This window comes from Ceratotherium simum, chromosome 37 (genome assembly GCF_057802395.1).
Source record: "Ceratotherium simum simum isolate JZ-2026a chromosome 37, ASM5780239v1, whole genome shotgun sequence".
Lineage (NCBI taxonomy): Eukaryota > Metazoa > Chordata > Mammalia > Perissodactyla > Rhinocerotidae > Ceratotherium > Ceratotherium simum.
In genome coordinates, this window is record NC_141936.1 from 1297885 (window position 1) to 1316514 (window position 18630).

At 56.0% G+C, this 18630-nt stretch overlaps 1 protein-coding gene across 4 annotated transcripts; it reads right to left on the minus strand.

The window, feature by feature from the left end:
* Nucleotides 1-43: 43 nt before the first annotated feature.
* BOK (BCL2 family apoptosis regulator BOK) lies at nt 44-14984 on the minus strand. Of its 4 annotated transcripts, none has more exons than XM_087424553.1 (5): nt 14727-14976; nt 13937-14188; nt 11034-11162; nt 4740-4903; nt 44-2055 (listed from the first exon to the last, which is right to left on the minus strand). In XM_087424553.1, exons 2-5 carry the CDS (start codon nt 14157-14159, stop codon nt 2050-2052), a joined length of 522 nt encoding a protein of 173 aa, XP_087280679.1. In that variant the 5' UTR covers nt 14160-14188; nt 14727-14976; the 3' UTR covers nt 44-2049. The 4 variants fall into 4 exon arrangements, with proteins under 4 accessions (XP_087280679.1, XP_004427813.1, XP_087280677.1 ...); XM_004427756.3 differs by having other exon boundaries at nt 44-3438; nt 14727-14972; XM_087424551.1 differs by lacking the exons at nt 44-2055; nt 4740-4903 and adding an exon at nt 4910-5819 and having other exon boundaries at nt 14727-14984.
* Between the last annotated feature and the right edge of the window lie 3646 nt (nt 14985-18630).

Below are 18630 nucleotides of genomic sequence, written 5' to 3' on the forward strand. Positions count from 1 at the left end.
AGCTCATTTGTTTAATTTCTACAAATTGACTGTTCTCGTTACCTTTGTCTCCATGACTTTATTGTCAAAAGTGTAAGATCAGGTACATTTTACTCCACACAGGTGTATACAGCACAGATAGGCGACCATCCCACAGGTGACCCAGCAGATCCCCTAATGCTGGGCATTCGTGATGTCTCCATTCTTTTCAATAATCAAAGAACGTCACAAGGAACAACCTGTGTACCTATCATTTCGGTTTTTGCCAGCATATCTTTGGGACAGATTTCTAGAAGTTGTAAAGTCGTAAATGTCCCAAAGGTAAATGTGTGTATGACTTGTCCCGTCCCCACAGGGACCGTGCCATTCTGCATCCCCACAGCGTCATGTGAGGTGGCTGCCCCCACCCACAACAGAGGCTGTGGGCAAACTTGGACTTGGGCCAACCTAACAGGTGAGAAGTGGGATCTTGGGGTAGTTTGGGTTTGCATTTCTTTTATTTTTTGTCTTTTCCTTCTTGATTTCTGGAGCTGATGAGCTCTTTTGAATTAGGAATATTAATCCTAATATTCCTAATTTTCAATTACAATTTTTTTATTACACTAAAATGCACTCTTATAAAGTTCACCATTTTAACCATTTTAAAGTGTATTAAAAAAATAAAGTGTTCACTCTAACGGCATTTAGTACATTCACAATGATGCGCAACCATGACCTCTCTTTACTTCCAGAACGGCTTTCTCACACCAAAAGGAAACCTCATCCCCATTAAGCAGTCACCACTCCCCCTGCCCCCAGCCCTCCCTGACAACCACTAGTCTGTATTCTATCTCAAGTTACAAATATTTTTGAAAACATTAAATGTTATAGTTTTTTCTAGTACATATTTTGTCTCTTATTGTTCCTAGATTTTAAATCATATTTAGGGAGGTTTTGCCCACACTCCACTTACAAAAAAATCACCCATTTTTTCTAGTACTTGTCTCATTTTTTATACTTAGCTCTTTGAGCCATTTGGAATTTGTCTGGGTGATAGTGTGACATACAGGTCCAAGTTAGTCTTTTTCCGAGTGGTTGGTCTGTTGACAAGCATCCTCTCCCCACTGGTATAAGCTGCTGCCTTCATCACACACTTGTTTTGTAGGCCCTGGGGTCTGGCTGCCCTGTGTCCCTGGGCCTGTTGGTCTGCATCTGGCCAGCTGCCTCACAGGTCAGTGACAGAGACTCGGCAGAGGGATGGTTCAGCAGCAGGTAGGCCTCGTCCCTCCTCATTTTTTTTTTTAAGGATTTTCCTGGCTATTTCTGCTTTTTAAAAATTTTCCTCTCATCATTAGCTTGTTTAGATCCAAGAAAAAAAAACACCATTGTGGTATTTTTATAAGAATTACATTAAATTTATAAATGTACTTCTGGAGAACTGTCTTCTCCATGAGCTGGGTTTCCTCTCCAGGAACACAGTGTTTCCTTCTGTGTTCATGCACCTGGCTGTCTCCAAGGTACATTGAAAGTTTCCTCACATTGGGCTTCACATTTCTCGCTTGGTTTATGCCGAGGAATTTACCTGTGGCTGTTGGAAATGTGGCGTCTGTTCCACTATATCTTCTAACTCAATGTATACAGACGACTGATCTGTTACTTTAAATCCTGCTGCTTCTCTCGATTCTCTTAGTGTTTGTAACGTGACTTTGGTACACTGAACACACGGAAGGATCTGATCCGAGGAGCGGATGACAGGAGGTGGGGCAGGAGCAGCCTCGGGCAACGTCCATCTCCATCGGCTTCCCCTTCCTCCCTTCCTTCTTCCCACCTGCCGTCACCGGGCACCTGGCCAGACTTCGCACTGCCACACTGTGGGTGAGGGTGTACCGGCAGGCGGGGCTTCCAGGAGGCAAGGGGCCTTCAGAGGCAGCACTCCCGGGAGGAAGCCGGGGAGAGCAGTCTCACGGGGTGATGGGGGGCGAGGTGAGGACGGGCTTCACCTTGTGTACAGTGGCCTCGTCCTTCAGGACTCTCGCTTCCTCGGAGGCTGGATGAGAGGGCAGGGCTGGAAGACCTCAGCAGTGGTCTGGCTCAACCCTGCATGGTACAGAAAGGGAAATTGAGGCTGAGAGGCTGGTCACAGCTCTCCAGCACTGTGTGCCTCTGGCCTGAGCTGGAGTCAGACAGGCTTGGGGAGGAGAATGTCCCTGTGTTAGAAGGCAGGGTGTGGGTCCTGCCCAGGACCCCGCCCTGCAGTGGATGGACAGGAGCTGGGCCTCTGAGCGGAGGGGGAAGCCATCAGTAAGGGAAACAGGAGGCTGTTGTTAGCAACATGAAAGGGTGAGAACGACCGGGACAGACTGGGAGCTGTGGAGAGCCGTGCTGCTGAGCAACCTGCCACTTGTTCCTGGTGTGTCTGTGCACGTGACAGTGTGAGTGCACATGCACACGTGAGTGTACACGCCACTGTGCATGCCCAAATGTGTGCACGCCTGTGATGTATGTGTGAGCTCCCTGTCGTGGCTCAATGAGGGAAGACATTGGGATCGTTCTGCGCTTCATACTCTATCACCCTGGATTCACCTGCCTCCTGTCGCATCCCTGGGCAGTCCCACGAGGATGGCACAAGGACAGCAGATGGGTCACTTCTGTTGCCGTCAAACTTTATTGGACTCAAACACACACACCATCCCTCTTGTTCGTGGACTCTGCCGTTCACAGGCAGGTGTGCCAGCCTGGAGCCCATGCCCTGGGCCCTGCCACTCAAGGACCCTGCCACAGGTACACAAGGACCCTGCCACAGGTGGGGGACACAGTCTCCCTCCAGAAATGGATTAAGCAACCAGCACATGAGGCTTATGCTCTGTTTGCAGGGTCAGAAGACCCCACACTCCTCAGCCGTGGCCAGGCCAGAGTCACCTTCAGACCGAATGTGCAGGGCCCACTGCCCACGAGGACTGAGGCCAGCTCGTGTCCTGCCATGGTCCCCTTCATGGATGGGACCCAGCGTCATGAGAGCTTGGTGTCCCAGCTCCCTTCCCTTGGGGCCTGGGAGGTGACCCTGACTTTCTGGCTCCAGAAAGAAAAGGGATGAGAAGAGGTTCCAGAAGAAGGGGCACAGTGGGGAAGGGCCACAGGTCAGCCCCGAAGCCCAGCTCCAGGCCCAGGGAAGCCCCTCTGCTCCTCCTTCCAGAAGGCCTGGGTCTGCGGAGGGGCCTCAGGGCAGGGCCTCCAGCTTCGAGGCAGGGCTCCAAGAGTCTTCCCAGCACGGACGGGGAGGAGGGCGATGCTTTCGGGGGCCAAGCACCTCCTGGGTCAGAAGGCTGGGCTATGGCCTCTGCTCAAGCTGGTGGCTCATCTCTCTGGCAACAGCACGAAGAAGGCAGCCTTCAGGAAGCGGCCGAAGCTGTAGAATGCGGCCACGAGCCAATGGGAGCGGAAGCCAGGGTCTGTGCTGACTACACACTTGAGGACGTCGGTCTGAGAGGGAAGAGGGGACAGTTAGAGAGCAGAGCTGGGAGAGGGCCAGGCCCCCAGCGCCTTGCACTGGATGTCAGCTGAGTCTCTTGAGGGAATGCATGAGGCCATTTAGGGAAAGTCTGTGGTCTGGTCTGGACTGAAGGCTCCACATGGGCCCAGCCCCAACCCTGAGGATTCAGAGAGGGAGAAGGGAAGGGAGGTGCTCACGGTGGGGAGAGCAGGCAGCTGGGCCAGGCTAGCAGATGGGACACTGCCGAGCAGGACAGAGCCTGCTGTGCCCCCAACACCAGAATTGCACCAATGTTCCCAGCTCGGCCACCTGCCTGCTGCCCGCAGGGGCTACAAACACCTGAGCATCCTGCTGTGGGGTGCTGTGGAGCCTGGGTACCAGGAGGGACAGATCCAGCTTCAGAATCTCCCTTGGAACAGGAGCAGGAACTGAGCTTTCCAGAGCCCAGTGAATGGCCACTCCTTATTTCCTTATTTCTTTCTATTCCTGCTAAGAAATGAAATCCATTCCCCACAGTCTGACCTTTGGCCATGGTGTCAGTCAGTGTCCTGGCCGCCCCAGCCAGGCTCCACGGAGAGGAAGGCAGGAGGGGACACAGGCCTCAAGGTCTCTGTGCTCAGGGATGCCCACAGCCGCGTGAGTCATTCTGGAAGCAACACCATCCCTGCCCCCACCCAGTGCCACCTTCAGAGGAGACCGAAGCCCCAGCCACTTGACCACTTGACCTCGACCCTTGGCTCTAACCACAGCTCCGTCACCTGTGGCCAGTGCACTTCACGCACCCCTTGCTCACCACCCATTTTACAGAGAAGGAAACAGATCTCCTATGGGTGGGGCCAGCCCCCTATGTCCAGGGCCCAGTAGCTCCCAAGGTTGGGGGCATGGAGACAGTGGTGGGGTAGGACTTTGACACCCACCCCTGCCTCATCCTGGCCCCAGAACCTGGCAGGGGGAGGGCAGGACAAGAGTGTTCTGAGCAGTGTTGGGATTTTCTCTCCGAGGGGGCTGAATTCTGCCTCTCCCAGGCCAAGGGGCCCAGGGCCATGGGCCACGTTCTGCCATGCAGAGGCTCTGGGGCAGCAAGTCTTTAGCACCGGAGCTGCGAGATCGGGGTCGGCACTTGCAGGGAGCAGGGGAGGGGTCAGCACTGGAGCTGGCAGCAGGAGCAGCCCTGGGCCTGGCAGCCCCAGCCCTCGCCCCCTCCTCCCGGTGTCCTCGCTTCTCCGCTCCTCCAACCCCTAGCACCGCGCTCCCCTTCCCAGCACCCCTGCACCCCCAGGTCCCCCCTCACCCATCCGCCACGCCTCCGCAGCCAGGTCGCCAGGGTCTTGCGTACAAACTCCCCAAGGCAGTCGACGAGAGCATGGACCATGGCGGGCTGGGCGTGCCGCACACAGTCCACGGCCAGGCCCGCGGCCACCAAGTATAGGGACACCACCTTGCCCCATGTGATGCCTGCGGGGAGAGACGGATGCTGGTCAGAAGGCCGCCAGGACCTCGGCTCGAGTCCAGACCTCAGGGTCATGCGAAGGGGCTGAGCCTCTCTGAGCTGCTCCCCCTGACATTCTGCTGATGACTGGGGTTGGCACCCAGGGTGCCAGGCCCTCCCCACAGCTCCCCAACTGGATAAGGTGCCTAGCCAGCTGACCGCCTGATGCAACCCCAGGCTTGTCTGTTCCCCTGAACAGCCCTGCAAGGGCAGCAGGACCTTGGCCGTATAAAGAAGCTGGCGCCCACAGGAGGGACGACCTTCCCCGGACCACTAAGCTACTGAGAGGTAGAACTGAGATGGAGCCCACCTGGGAGGAAAAGACAGATGGATGACAACCCAGGGAAGAACACTTGCCAGTTATACGATGTAAGTTTCCTTACTATAAAAACAGATTTTATAAATCAAGGAGAAAAAAAGAAACCTTTCAAAAGACACATGAGCATAGAACACAATCAGCTGATTCATGAAAGAAAAAAGACAACACACCAGACATATGAAACATGCTTGCCCTCACTAATAATCAAAGAAAGGTAAATTAAAACAAGGCGTGGATTGTAATCCGTCAGATTAAAAACTTAAATGGCGATGGGAGGATCCAGGTCGCTCTGCAGCCCTGTAACTGATGGGCAAGACAGCTGGAGAGCACCTGGCAGTTTCTGGGAAGCACAGAGCCTGCACGCCCAGCAGCGAGGGTCCTTGTCGGCAATCGCCCGAGGAAGCGGCGTGTGCGGGGACCGAGGGTGCCCTTCAATCCACCTTCACACAGCAGAACAATTGCTATAAAAACATAAGCCAGCTCAAAGAAGCCCTTGTCCAGGAACATCCACAGCAGCCCTGTTCGCAATCGCCAAAAGGTGGAAACGACAAAACCTCCATCAACTGTGAATGGAAAAACAAAACGTGGTCCACACAGACATTGGAACATTAATCAGCCAAGAAAAGGAAGGAAGCATGGAGGCACGCTACAACATGCATGAACCTCAAAAACACGATGAGGGAAAGAAGACAGACTCAAAAGGCCACCTACAGTGTGAGAGTCCATTTTTACGAAATGTCCAGAATAGGCAAATCCACGGAGACAGACAGCAGATCAGTGGTTGCAGCTCTGGGGGAGGGGGATGGGGAGTGACAGCTTCATGGGCACGGGGCATTCTAGGGTGATGATAAGCTTAGAGAGGTGGTGGTGGCACAGCATTGTGAATGCACTAAATGCCACTGAACTGTACACTTTAAAATGGTTAATTGTGTGTTACATGAATTTCACCTCAATAGAAAGAAATTTTTAAAACTCCATAGATCAGACCATGTCTCTCCCCTGCTTAAACCCTATTACTGTTACTTCGCATCTCTTTCAAAATAAATCCAAGTCTGAAATCCCATGGGAGCTGGTCCCCCGCCCCTCTCAGACCTGTTCCTGCCACCCTGGCCTCGCTCATGCTATTCCAGCCTTATTGCTGCATGCAGCACACTCCCAGCCCCCAGGGCTCTGCTCAAGGTCCCCCCTCCAAGTGCCACCCAGGCCATCAGGGCATCAGGTCCTGGGGACAGTGCCCTCACGCCATGCTCCCCATTTACTGCTGCTCACGGGGCGCCAGCCCTGGCAACGGGCTCTGTTCTCCTAACAGCTGTGGCCTTGGCCTCCCCAGGCCCGGCACCCAGCAGGTACTCAACACTGCCAGAGGGCAGGTGAAAGGCCACCGCAGGAGGGTGGCCACGAGGAGCGAGACGTCTGGACTGGCCAGGGGATGAGCACCACAGTCCGTGGTGCCGCACGGAGAGAGGTGCGCACTGTCTCCTGAGTTCCATGTGATAGCCACATTTTCAAGTCTGCGGAGAAAAGCAGCGATCTGGAAGGTGCCAGCAGGGGTGGTCTCCAGGGGCTGGTCCTCGGTAGGTCCTGTTTTCTTTGAGCTGTTCTGTGTTTTATTTTTTTCGTAGATATAATCTCATTACCATAAATTCATTCCTTTAAAGTGTGATATTCAGTGTTTTTAGCACAGTCACAAAGTTATACAACCATCACCACTATTGAATTCCAGAACATTTTCATCCCCCCAGAAAGAAACCCATGAGCAGTCAGCCCCTCTCCCCCAGCGCCTGGCAACCACTAATCTACTTTCTGTCTCTGTGGATTTGCCTCTTCTGGACATTTCATACGAATGGAATCACACACTCTGTTCCACTTTGCGTCTGACTCCTTTCACTCAGCACGTCTTCAAGGCTCATCCACGCTGTAGCATGTGTCAGCATTTACTTCCTTTTTATGGCTGAAGAACGTTCTGCTGTGTGGATGGACCAGTTTGCTCATCTATTCATCAGGTGATGGACATTTGGGGTGTTCGCACTTTTCTGGCTGTTAGAAATAATGCTGCTCTGAACATCCGTGTGCAGGTCCACATGTGTGGACACATGTTTTCATTTCTCGTGGATAGATACCCAGGAGTGGAACTGCTGGGTCATGTGGTAACTCCACTGGAGCTAAACCATCAAAGAACTGACAGCTTTCCAAAGCAGCTGCTCCATTTTTCATGCCACCAGCGGTTTATGAGGCTGCCAATTCTTCACATCCTTGCCAACGCTCGCAGCTACGTGACCTTCTGATTGTCTCCATCCTAGCGGGGATGAGGCGGTATCTCACTGAGGTTTGGATGTGCGTTTCCCTGGTGACTGAGGATGACATCTTTTCATGGGCTGACTGGCCATCTGTACATCTTTCTTGGAGAGTCTATTCAGATCCTTTGTCCATTTTTAAACTGGGTTATCTTTTCAGTAGTAATTTCTGAGTTCTTTACCTTCTGTATTTTTGGTGGTAAAATATTTTGCTCTTGTAATATGAAGAAAAAAATGAAAATTCCTGCCAACTTTTAATTGGGGTGGGAAAAATTAGTTTTCCAATTGAAGGGAACTGAGAAGCCCCAAGTGCAAATTCAGCCAGGAGCAGCAGCAGTTGCCTCTGCTTTCGAGGGGTGCTCGGCCACTTGGAGAGGCCACCACGGAGCCCTGCCCTGCAGGATGCGGGCTGCCCACATCACTAGCCATAACTTCAACCACAGCCAGAGCCAGAGAAGGCAAGGCCAGGCAGGGCCTGCACCCCACGGGGGGCCTGCTACTAGGAAGAGGGGCAGGAAGGTCCAGCCTGAGGGTCAGTGTGTGCAAGGCCTGGCAGCATGGGAGGGGCCATGGGCAGAGAGGGCCAAGGGCTGGCAAGCACCTGATGGCTGAGGCTTGCCCTGGGGTGAAAGGGTTCAAGGACCCTGAGGGCTGGGATGGACGAGGGGTGTAAGGGAGACCTGGAGCAGCAAGCAGGAGGGTTGAGGGGCAGCCACCCAGTGGCTGAGGGGGATGATCTGAGAGCCGGTTAGCAGCAGAAGGGGGCAGACCTGCAACCCCATCCATGCTCCATGGAGCCCTGCTGCTGTTCCCTTATCAGGTGGCTACGAGGATCAGGGAGGTTGAGAAACCAGTTGCAGGTCTCACAGCCTGGGAGGGGACGGCTGCCCCAGAGCGCCACAGGGGCAAGTGCAGGTGTGGAGGCTGCCACAAGAAAGGGGCAGGAGCCGGCGCAGCACAAGCCTGCCGGCGCTGGGCGGGGTGGGGTGCTTGAACACGGAGGGCTATGTTCTGCTCCAGTTTCAAACGAAAATCACAAGATTTAAACTGAACTCTCTAAAAGTGAACTAAGCTGCTGTGCCCTGTGCCCAGTCTTCAGGTGCTCCCACCTTCCTCCCTGCCCTCCCCCGTCCTTCCCCTGTTCCTCTCCCTGCCGGGCCCAGCTCATCCTCCCAGAACCCACAGCCTTGCTGGGCACCTCTCAGGCCTGTCCCTGCACTGAGGACGGCTGGGCAGGCAGGGGTGGGGTGCTCTCTCCTGGCCCCCCATCCTCTGTCCCCTGCCCACACACTCACCACCACCCAAGGGCCCAGCCCCCACCTCCCCGCTCAGTCCCAGCCACCAGGAGGCCAGAGCTGTGTTCTCAGAGATGAACCTTCCTTTTAAAACCAGCCCTCGGCTCGTAAACCAGCCGCCTGACGCCAGAGACAGACACGGGTGGCCACCCACCCGGCCACCCACGCGCCGGCGTCAGGCCCAGGACGCAGAAGCCCAGGGAGGGCCAAGGGTGGTCGTCAGCCCGGGATACCAGCCAGGCCCTGCTGCTTCCTTCCTGGGCCCCACCCACTGCCTCCTCTACCAGGCGCCTGCCAGGGGCACCCGCAAGGGTTGCCCGCCACACCCCCCAGACTCCCCCAGGACCCAGGTCAGGACTGTTAGAACACTCTGGAGGAGCCTGCCCCTCCCACCAGCCCACCCAGGCACCTCCCTTGCGACATCCTAGCCGTGGTGACTTCTGCCTGGGAGGTCAGCACTGACCCAGTGTCTGCCCTGGAGGAGGCGGATTCTGTAGCCTGGCAGGTCCCGTGGCCCTGGTGGTCCCATGTGCCCACCGCACAGGCCACAACTGAGGGAGGCCCTGCTCTGCCTCTGGTTTTCCGGCCTGCCCACCAGGGGTCGGAGGAGCCTCCTTGGGAAAGGACGCTCGCTGGAGGTCAACGTGGTCACCCCAGGGGCCAGGGTCGCAGGGCTGGAGGCCTGCCTCTGATGGGCGGCGGCCCCTCCACTCGGCCTCCTTTTCTCCGCTGAGCGGGAGAGGGCTGCGTTTTCAGGCAGTGGGGACTGTGGCTCCCCAGCACCCTCTGCCCTAAAGCCCTGCTCTGCTGCTGTCCCAACCACCCTACAGGTGAGGAAACTGAAGCCAGAGAGACAAAGGGTGTGCCGAGGTCACACAGCTGGTCAGCGACAGACGCAGACCCGCCTCACAGACAAGGGGGCATGAGGCCTCCCTGCTGCCTGCAGCCTCTCCTCCTGCAGCAGACCGTCTTCCAGAAAGCCCTGGGGGAAGGTGGCCCTCCCCACACTCAGACGCCACAGCCACAGCCACTCACACCCCCACTGCAGCTCGCACACAGCCTCCGGAATACCCTGGCTCCGGGGCCCCCAAGCTTCCCCTCCCTGAGGGCTGGGACTGGCCAGCCATTCATCACAGGGTCCCCGGCCCAGAGCAGCGCCCAGAGGGTGCTGAGGAAGCATCTGCAGGGCTTGCTGACGAGGAGGTGATGCATGGGGCTGGGGCTTCGGTCACCTGCAGGCAGCCCCTGCACACAGGGACGAGACGAACTCACAGAGCGTGGGGCGCTAGGACAGGACACAAGGTCACAGGCAGGGAGATGAGGTCTTTGGACAGAAGGGAGCCCAGCAGAGATCCAAGGACGGGATGTGGGGACAGGAGAGGGTTGGGGAGATGAGTCCTGTGGCCTCCCATGAGCCTGGAGGCAGGTATGCAGACAGGAGGCAGCAGGAGCTGAACTGGGGTGAGGGCACGGTGGGGGGTTGGGGGGGGGAACAGCAGGAGCAGCAGATGTCACCTGCTCCCTGGGCACAGATGGAGGCACAGGGACATTCACAGATGAGTGTGGGCTGGCCAGGTGAGACAGGTGTGTCGCTATTCTCCAAAGACGCCCCAGCGAGCCACTCCACCCTTTTGCATCCCTCTCCTCAATGTGGGGCTGCCCCGTGACTCGCCTTTGACCAACAAAATTCGCCAGAGTGACACCATGACTTCTGAGGCCACGTCATAACAGCCTGGAAGCGCCCACCAAGGCTGCTTGGGACGCTCCCCCTTGAGACCTGGTGCCACTCTGTGAGAAGACCAAGCCCCACAGGCCAAGCAAAGGACACGTGTGGGACAGCCTGGCATTGCTCCAGCCAACAGCCAGCACCAACTGGCAGCCCGGGACACACAGCCCAGCCAGGACTTCAGGTCACTGCAGCCCCAGCTAATGCCCAACCAGAACCACGTGAGCGGTCCCGTGGCAGCTGCCCAGTGGGCCTGTTGTCCTCAGAACCGGGGGAGGCACCATACAGCACTGTCTGAGTCGCAGTTCTGGGCTGGTCTGTGACGCAGTGGGAAGGCGGCTCCCGGACCAGTGGGGGCTATTCCGCCACAGGCCCACCAGGTGCTGCAGCACCTGCCCTGATCCACAGACCCTGGGCCACGCTGGCACTGTGTGGGCATCCTGGGGGGATGCACAGGCCTACCTGCAGAGAAGATCTGGGCCGACACGGCCAGGAAGGCGTCGGTCACCACAGTCTCAGACTGCAGGGAGATGTTCAGCTGGCGCGCCACGTTGCGGTAGATGCTGGGCCGAATCAGCTCCAGCTCGTCCCCTGTGCCGTCACATAGTGGGTCAGAGATGGTCCACACCTGCCTGGCCCCAACCCCACTGTCACACGGGCCTGGGACCAGCCCACTCCTCATCCCTGTGGCCACAGCTGGCTCAGGGACCCTGTCCCTCACTGACCCAGACTCTGACTCTCACAACCTATCAGATGGGGGACAAGGAGATGAGGGAGGTGTGATGGGCACCCCAGACCTGCCTCTGCAGCCCACTCCTTCTGAGAAGCCAGCCATCCCCCCACCCCCCAATCCCGGGGCCAAGCTGGCTGGGCCGGTGGGGCGGGAATCCCAGGGAGGAGCGTGGGCCGTGCCTGATCGGTGACTCATGGCCCACAGTGAGCTGCCCAGGCGGCAGGCAGACCGGGCAGGCAGCCAGAGCCCAACATGGGCAGGGACTTCACTGGCAATCCCACATAGGTGGGAGGCTTAGAGGGAGGTCCTTGCTCAGGCCCCAGAACTGCTCGCTGAACCAAGAAGCTGAGCCATTGCCCGCGGCTGCCAGCACAGCCCAGGCTCAAACCGGGGCCCCTGGTGCCAAGCGGGTGTGTCTGGATGGGGTGGCCACACTCAGCAGAGGAAATGCCCTCTCAACGGCCCGGCCTGCCGCGTGTGCTCGCTGGGGTGCCCCTGGCAGCGATGTGTCAGGAATTCCACACAGCCCTCGGACTGGGTGTCCCCCAGCCCAGACACTTCTCTAGCCAAAGCCAACAGGGAAATGCTGCCGACTGGACGGTCCCGGCCGATAAGGGCGCCCGCGTCATCCCTGGGGCCAGCTGCTCTCCATCTAATTAATTAAGAACTGGAACTGGAGCAGAACTGAGACAAGGCCGGCACAGCGATGGGGGGAGGTTGATGCCTGGAAATTCCTGGGACTGGCCTGGCCGTTCCCACACACAGAGCTCAGGGGCTGCTGGGGACTGGGCCCCAGAGGCTGACCACGGGGATGCGACCCGGGCTTCTTCCTGTTGGCCACTGCCCCAGGAGCTGGGCGTCTGTGCTGAGGAGGGGCTGGGGGCAGGAAGACAGCACCAGGCCGTGGAGGGGCTCATGCTGAGGGCACTGCTCTTGTTCAGGGCAGTGAATGGGACATAAACAAGAACACTGTGGCGTCCCAACCATCACCCTCTGGGGCCCCCTTAGCCATCTGGCAGGGGCTGAGCCCCAGGGACTAGACATGGCAGGGACAGACACTGGAGAGGGGCCTTGAAGGCCCTGCTCCTGAGAGGGCCGGTGCCAGGCGCTTGGCTCACCCCTGCTCCCCGAGCCCAGGCCTGAAGCATCTGGGGCTCTCAGGGTGGGACGCTGAGGACTGAGGGGACAGAAGCTGGCCTGGTCAGATTAGCAGAGCCCAAAGCAGGGCTATTCAGACAAGTTTAAATATAGGGACTCCAGGCCCAGGGAGAAGCAGCCCCAAGATTCTGCTCACAGACAAGGAGACGGAGGCTGAGGTAAACAGGCTGCAGAGCAGGCCAGGACAGAGGCAGGCCTTCCTCCTGGCCCTCCAGGGGTCTGCGGGGCTCTCAGGAGCCCAAGGAACCATCTTTTCCAGGGCCCTCTAGAATGCTCCCCCCAGTGTTGTCCCCACAGCCCAGCTGGAAGAAACGGCGATGGGCGGCTGACCTCTCGGGAGTCCAGGCGCTCCGGACCCCTGGCTCATGGCTCAAATCCCACTTGCTCTCCACACCTACAAACCTCTCCCCTCCCCCAAGGCCCAGGTGGGATACTGCCCTTGCAGTATCCTGTGCAGTCCTGTGCACTGGCCGCTGGAATCTGTGTCTCCTCCCCACTACACACTCCTGGGCAGACCAGGTACACAGAGCCCTACTCCCAGGGTCCACACAAAACAGGGACAAGCAGACACCGGGGTCAGCCTGAAAAGAGGCAGGGTGTTCCCTTTAAGGGGTGCTACCCCCAACCCCAGATCCCGGGCCAGCTTCTCCCCACACTCTGCCTGGAGAGCCACCTGGTCAGGCAGCCATCTCTGCTGCCACCCCCTCCCCAGGTGCCCACTCTTGGCACCCAACAACGGTTTATGGATGAGCAACTCAGTCCTTGTGGTGAGGACTGACTGAGTCAGCTGGGTTAGTCCCTCCCTCTCTGGGGTCCAGACTTCGGAGAAGATGGAGACAGTTATTGGGCTGTGTGTGACCCCAGAAACAGTACCCCCAGGTGTCTACACAGGACTAGCTCTCCAGGTGGGATTTTGGCTACCCAGCCCAGCTGGTTTTGGCTCTCTGGGAGCACCAAATTTCCGCAGGGAGCCTAGGAGGCCTCCAAATGAATAGGAAAGAGCAGTGGATGGCAGGATTTCAGTCAGTAACTGCAAAGACCTATTTTCCAAAACAAACATAGGGACACGTGGTCCAACAAAGGATTTTTGTGCCCAGCTGAGTACAAGGGTCACTCTGGAAGTTTAGCCACCATAACATTCTTCCCAAAGCGTTCTATCCTTTAGATACGCTAGAATGTCTGAAATCCGGGTTTAGCAGGCATCTCCCGGGAGGTCTGTGCGCAGGGCAGCCTGAGGGGGTAAAGGGAGGAGCATGGAGGAATAGGGCGAGCTTCGGCCTGGGTGTGCCTGCCCAAGCCAGCCCCGTCTCTGCCCGAGGGAGACTGAGGCCCAGCAGCGGGAAGCTGCTGGCCCGATCAACCGGCAGGCGGGCGAGTGCGGGGACAGCTGTACCCCGAGGCACAGACGGTCCCGCCCCGCCGACCAGCTCAGGGCGGGTAGCCTGGGGACCCCGCCCGCCAGGGCCCCACTCACCCAGGCGCAGCAGCACCGCGCACACCTCGGCCAGGCGGCCGCCGGGGGCAGGGGCGGCGCGCTCGGGCGCGCTCCAGGCGAGGCCGGCGCGCAGCAGACGCGCGTGCACGAACTCCCGGCCCAGCGCCTTGGCCTGGGCCACCAGCTCCTTGTCGGTGGGCGAGCGATCAAAGGCGTCCATGATCTCGGCGGCGAAGACCGAGGAGCGCCGCAGCACCTCCATGGCGGGGACGCGGGCGGGGGGCGCCGCACCTGCGGGCAGACAGCGCTCAGCCTGGCCTGCCCCGCCGTCCCAGCCTGGCTGGCGGAGGGGGAGGCCGGGCCCGCGAGGAGGGCGGGCTGCGGGGCGTGGGAAGGGGCGCGGCGGGCACTCCGATCGCATCCGCGCGCCGGGCCGGGGCGCACGGGGAGGCCGGGCTGGGCGCGGCTCTGGGGAAGGGCTGCGGCCAGCTGCGGGTAACCCTTCGCTTTTGTGCCCCAAATTTTAAAAACACGGTGTCACATTCTTTCAGATTCCGAATTCAATCACAAAGATCCCTGCGGCTGCCAGGGATAGGAAGGACCGCGGGGAAATGGCGATTTGCTCGCGCTCGAAGACGAGTGCGCGGGCGTTGGAGGCGCGGGCGGGGGGCATAGCCCAAACTGCCTGAACCAGCGACAGACAGGACCCCGGCCCCGCGCCCCGAGGCCACCCACCTCCACGCTGCGCCGTCCTCGGTGTCTGTTCCCGGCGTCGCCGTTCAAATGGCGCGGCCACCCGGGGATGCGACGCCGCTCCCGCCCTGCTCACCTCTCCCGCCGCATGTCGCGGGCGCGGAGGCCGGGGAGGGTTTCAGGCTTCAGGATCTGCTCGCCGCCGTCTCCGCCGATCTCGATCCTTCCATTCAAACCGGCGCGGACGCGCGCCCCGCCCCGGCGCCCGCCCCGTCCACGCCTGAGCCCGGTTGGAGCGCGCAGCGCGCGGGGCCTCCCGGTCTTTCGGGGGCTCCGGCGGCGTCGTCGGGGGCGAGGGGAGCGCGGGGCGCACAGCGCGAGTCTCCGCCGGCGAGAGGCGAGGCTGGGGCTTCGCCTTCTAAGGAAAAGGCAACCCCCGGGGGCGGAGCCGCGGCCGGAGCTGCCCCACCGCCTCCCTCTTAAGGAGGACCGAGCGAGTTCCTGGTGTGCACTCAGGAAGGGCCGCCGGGCAGGAGCTGTCTCCGCATGACCCAGCGATTATGAGCTAGCTCTGGCACCAGCCGCCTGGGTTCACACCCGGCTCCATTTTCTTATTGATACGTAGAGGTTCTTTATTCTGGATACGTGTGCCTGGTCTGACACATGGCTTTGTATTGTATTGAAGACACTGTAAACATCTTCTGCCGCTCTGGTTTGCTTTGCTTTTAATGAACGGGAGTTCTCAATGAAGTCCGATTTATCAAGCTTTTCTCCTATGGTTAGTGTTTTTTCATTAGGATATTCTGTTTTCTTTTTTGTTTTAGCCTTCATATTTGGGTCTATGATGGATCACAAATTAATTCTTGTGAATGATGTGGTAGGGGGTCAGAGCTCCTTTTTTCTATATGGATATCCAGTTGACCCAGCATCATTTATTGAAAAGACCATCATTTTTTCTGCTGAATAAGAGAAGAGTCCCCATCATAAATCAAGTGACTGTATATGTGAGGATGTGGTCTGAAGTCTTTTCTATTGCACTGGTCGATTTCTCTGTCCTTGAACCAACATCACACAGTTCAAACAACAGGATTAACCAACTTACCCAATTCATGTATATATGACACTTCACCCATGTTTTTTCCATGTGCACAAAGGATGCTAATCAAAACAGACAATTTCCTGGGCCATAAAGTCTCAACAAATTTCAAAAGATTGAAATCTTACAAGTTGACCTCTCTGAATTAAATTAGAACTCAGTAACAGGAAAACTGCTAGAAAACCTCTAGGTGCTTGGAAATGAAACTTCATACTTCTAAATAATCAATGAGTCAAACAGTAAATCTCAAGGGAAGCTGTAAAATATTTTGAAGTGAAAATATGATGTATCAGATGCCGAGGGGTGCAGGTAAAGCAGTGCTTAGAGGACAACTTATAGCTTTAGAGGAAAGGTTGAAAACTAATGCTCTAAGCTCCAACTCAAGAAGCTAGAAAAAGAACAACAAATTAAACCCAAAGGTGAAAGAAAATAACAAAAATAAGAACAGAAATTAATGAAACGAAGCAAAAATTAGAGGAAATCAACAAAGCCAAAGATTGGTTCTTTTAAGAGATTAATAGAATTGATTAACCTCTGGAAATATTGGGTAAGGAAATTCAAAACACAGATTACAGTATCAGGAATGAAAAAGATGACATCACTACAGATACTACAAACGTTAAAAGGATAATAAGAAGATAGTATGAACAACTTTATGACAGTAATTTTGAAATTTAAATGAAATGCAATTTACCAAAACTGACACTAGAAGAAATAGAAAATCTGGATTGTCTTATACCAATTATATAAATTTAATCCATAATTTAAAGTCTTGAGCCAGCCCTGATGGCCTAGTGGTTAAAGTTTGGCATGCTCTGCTTTGGTGGCCCAGGTTTGGTTCCTAGTCACAGAACCACACCACTCATCTATCAGTAACCATGCTGTGGCAGCCGCTCACATAGAAGAACCAGAAGGATTTACAACCAGGATATACAACCACGTACTGGGGCATTGGGGAGGAAAAAAAGAAAAAAGAGGAAGATTGGCAACAGATGTTAGCTCAGGGCAAATCTTCCCTAGCAAAAGAAAAAAAAAAAGTCTTCCCACAAAGAAAATTCTAGGTTCATATGGTTTCATTGAGGAATTCTTCTAAACAGTTGAAGAAATATCACCAACCTTACGCAAACCTGTCCAGAGAATAGAAAATGAGGGAACATTTCGCAACTCATTTTATGAGGCCAACATAATGTTGATACCAAACCTGTCGAGAACATTACAAGAAGCTGGGAAAGCTATGGAACCTCCATCTGCCTTGGCTTCCCCACCTGTAGAATAGAGAGAAAAACAATACCTGCTTCCTGTGGTTGTTGAGAGGACTGAATTAGCGAATCCGTGTAAAAAGTTGCTTGTCATGTGGTAAGTACTCAGTAATTGCTAGCAGTTTTTTTCAGAAAAGCTATAGAGCTCTAAAATGTGAGTGCGCATTTTAAAGGGCTCTTTCACGCAGAGGCTGAAGCAGCAGGACAGAGTCTGCTCCTGGTGCTGGGCTTTGGGATTCCCTGTATTTTATAGGCGAAAGTGTGGAAGCTCAGAATGGAAAAGGGACTTGCCCAAAGAGTTGCTGCAGGACTGGGTGTAGCTCGACCGCGAACTTTGGAGTCTGACCCCAGGGACCCTGGAATGTACCTCTGGCAGGGAAAGAACCTATGCCTGCAGACGGGAGACTGGGGCGCTCACTCTGGCTACCTTCCCACCATGTGGCCTCAGGCAACTTCCTGTCCCACTCACAGCCTCAGTTTCCTCCTGTACACAATGGGATGCTGCTCTCTGCTTCCTGTCTCCTGGGGAGCATGGATGGGTGTGGAAAGACTTCATGTGCCCTGACATAGGAGTGAGCAATCACTGGGCATTACTGATAGACACATACGTTTAGCACAGACCCTTTAGTCCAGGAGCTGCCATGCCTGGATCCAGCCATGCCTGAAACCAGTGGACCTCTCCTAGACATTTTAGATCAGATCAAAGCCATGTCTCAGGATATTCAGTACAGAATATTGATAGCAGTGAGGAACTGGAAGTAACCCAAGTGTTTTTCAAGAGGGGAGGTTAAACCAATCTGGAGTATCCAGACCACAAACCCTTATCCAGACCCTCAAAATCCCCAGTCATGCTGGGGTCAGCTAAGGTCTTCCTATCCCTTGAGGCCTGGAGGAGGCTGGCCTGATCCACCCAGTCCCAGCCTCCAAGTCCCCAAGAGTGCTTTGACATTCCTTCACTCACCCTCGGCCCTGAATTTCTGCCTCTGTAGAATTTTTGCTCTGCACTCTTGTCTTGCATCTGACCCCTCTGTCTGCCCTGGTGATGACCCAGTTAGAACTCGGTCCCTGGTTGGCGAGGAGCCTTCCAAGTGCCAACACCAGCCAAAGTGGAATGAACATGGGGAGATTTGTTGATTCCTGTGACTAAAACCTCCAGGGAGAAGTCCACTGATTTCAGGTATGGCTGGATCTAGGAGTCTGTCTTTCCATCTGTGGTCTGTCTGTGCACCTTCATGATGGCTTCACTCTCAGGCAGGCTGCCCCTGAGTGATTGCAGAATAATGCCTGCTGCTCTCTGTCTACACCCCACAAATTCAGCCTTTCCAGTGAGAAAAAAGCCAGTCTTTCTAGGTAGCTCCTGGGGTTGCCCTGGGGCCAGTAGCTTCTGACATGGGCCAACCTCTGCACCAGCTGTGGCTAGAGGAGTGGAAGGTGCCAAGTTGTCAGGCCTGGTCACATACCTGGCCCTGGATGGGGTGCAGGGGCCTGTCAGCGCCACCAAACAGCATGGACAAGGGTGGGACTCATGAGCCCCTGTGGAAGATGACCAGGAGAAGAAGCCTGGATTTCCATAAAAAAACTGCTGGAGGCTGTTGTGTGGGTCACAATTTGGGACGCAGAGGGATCCATCACCCCGTGATCCCAGATTCAGAAGGTGAGTGGCAATACCTACCTCAGACATGGAT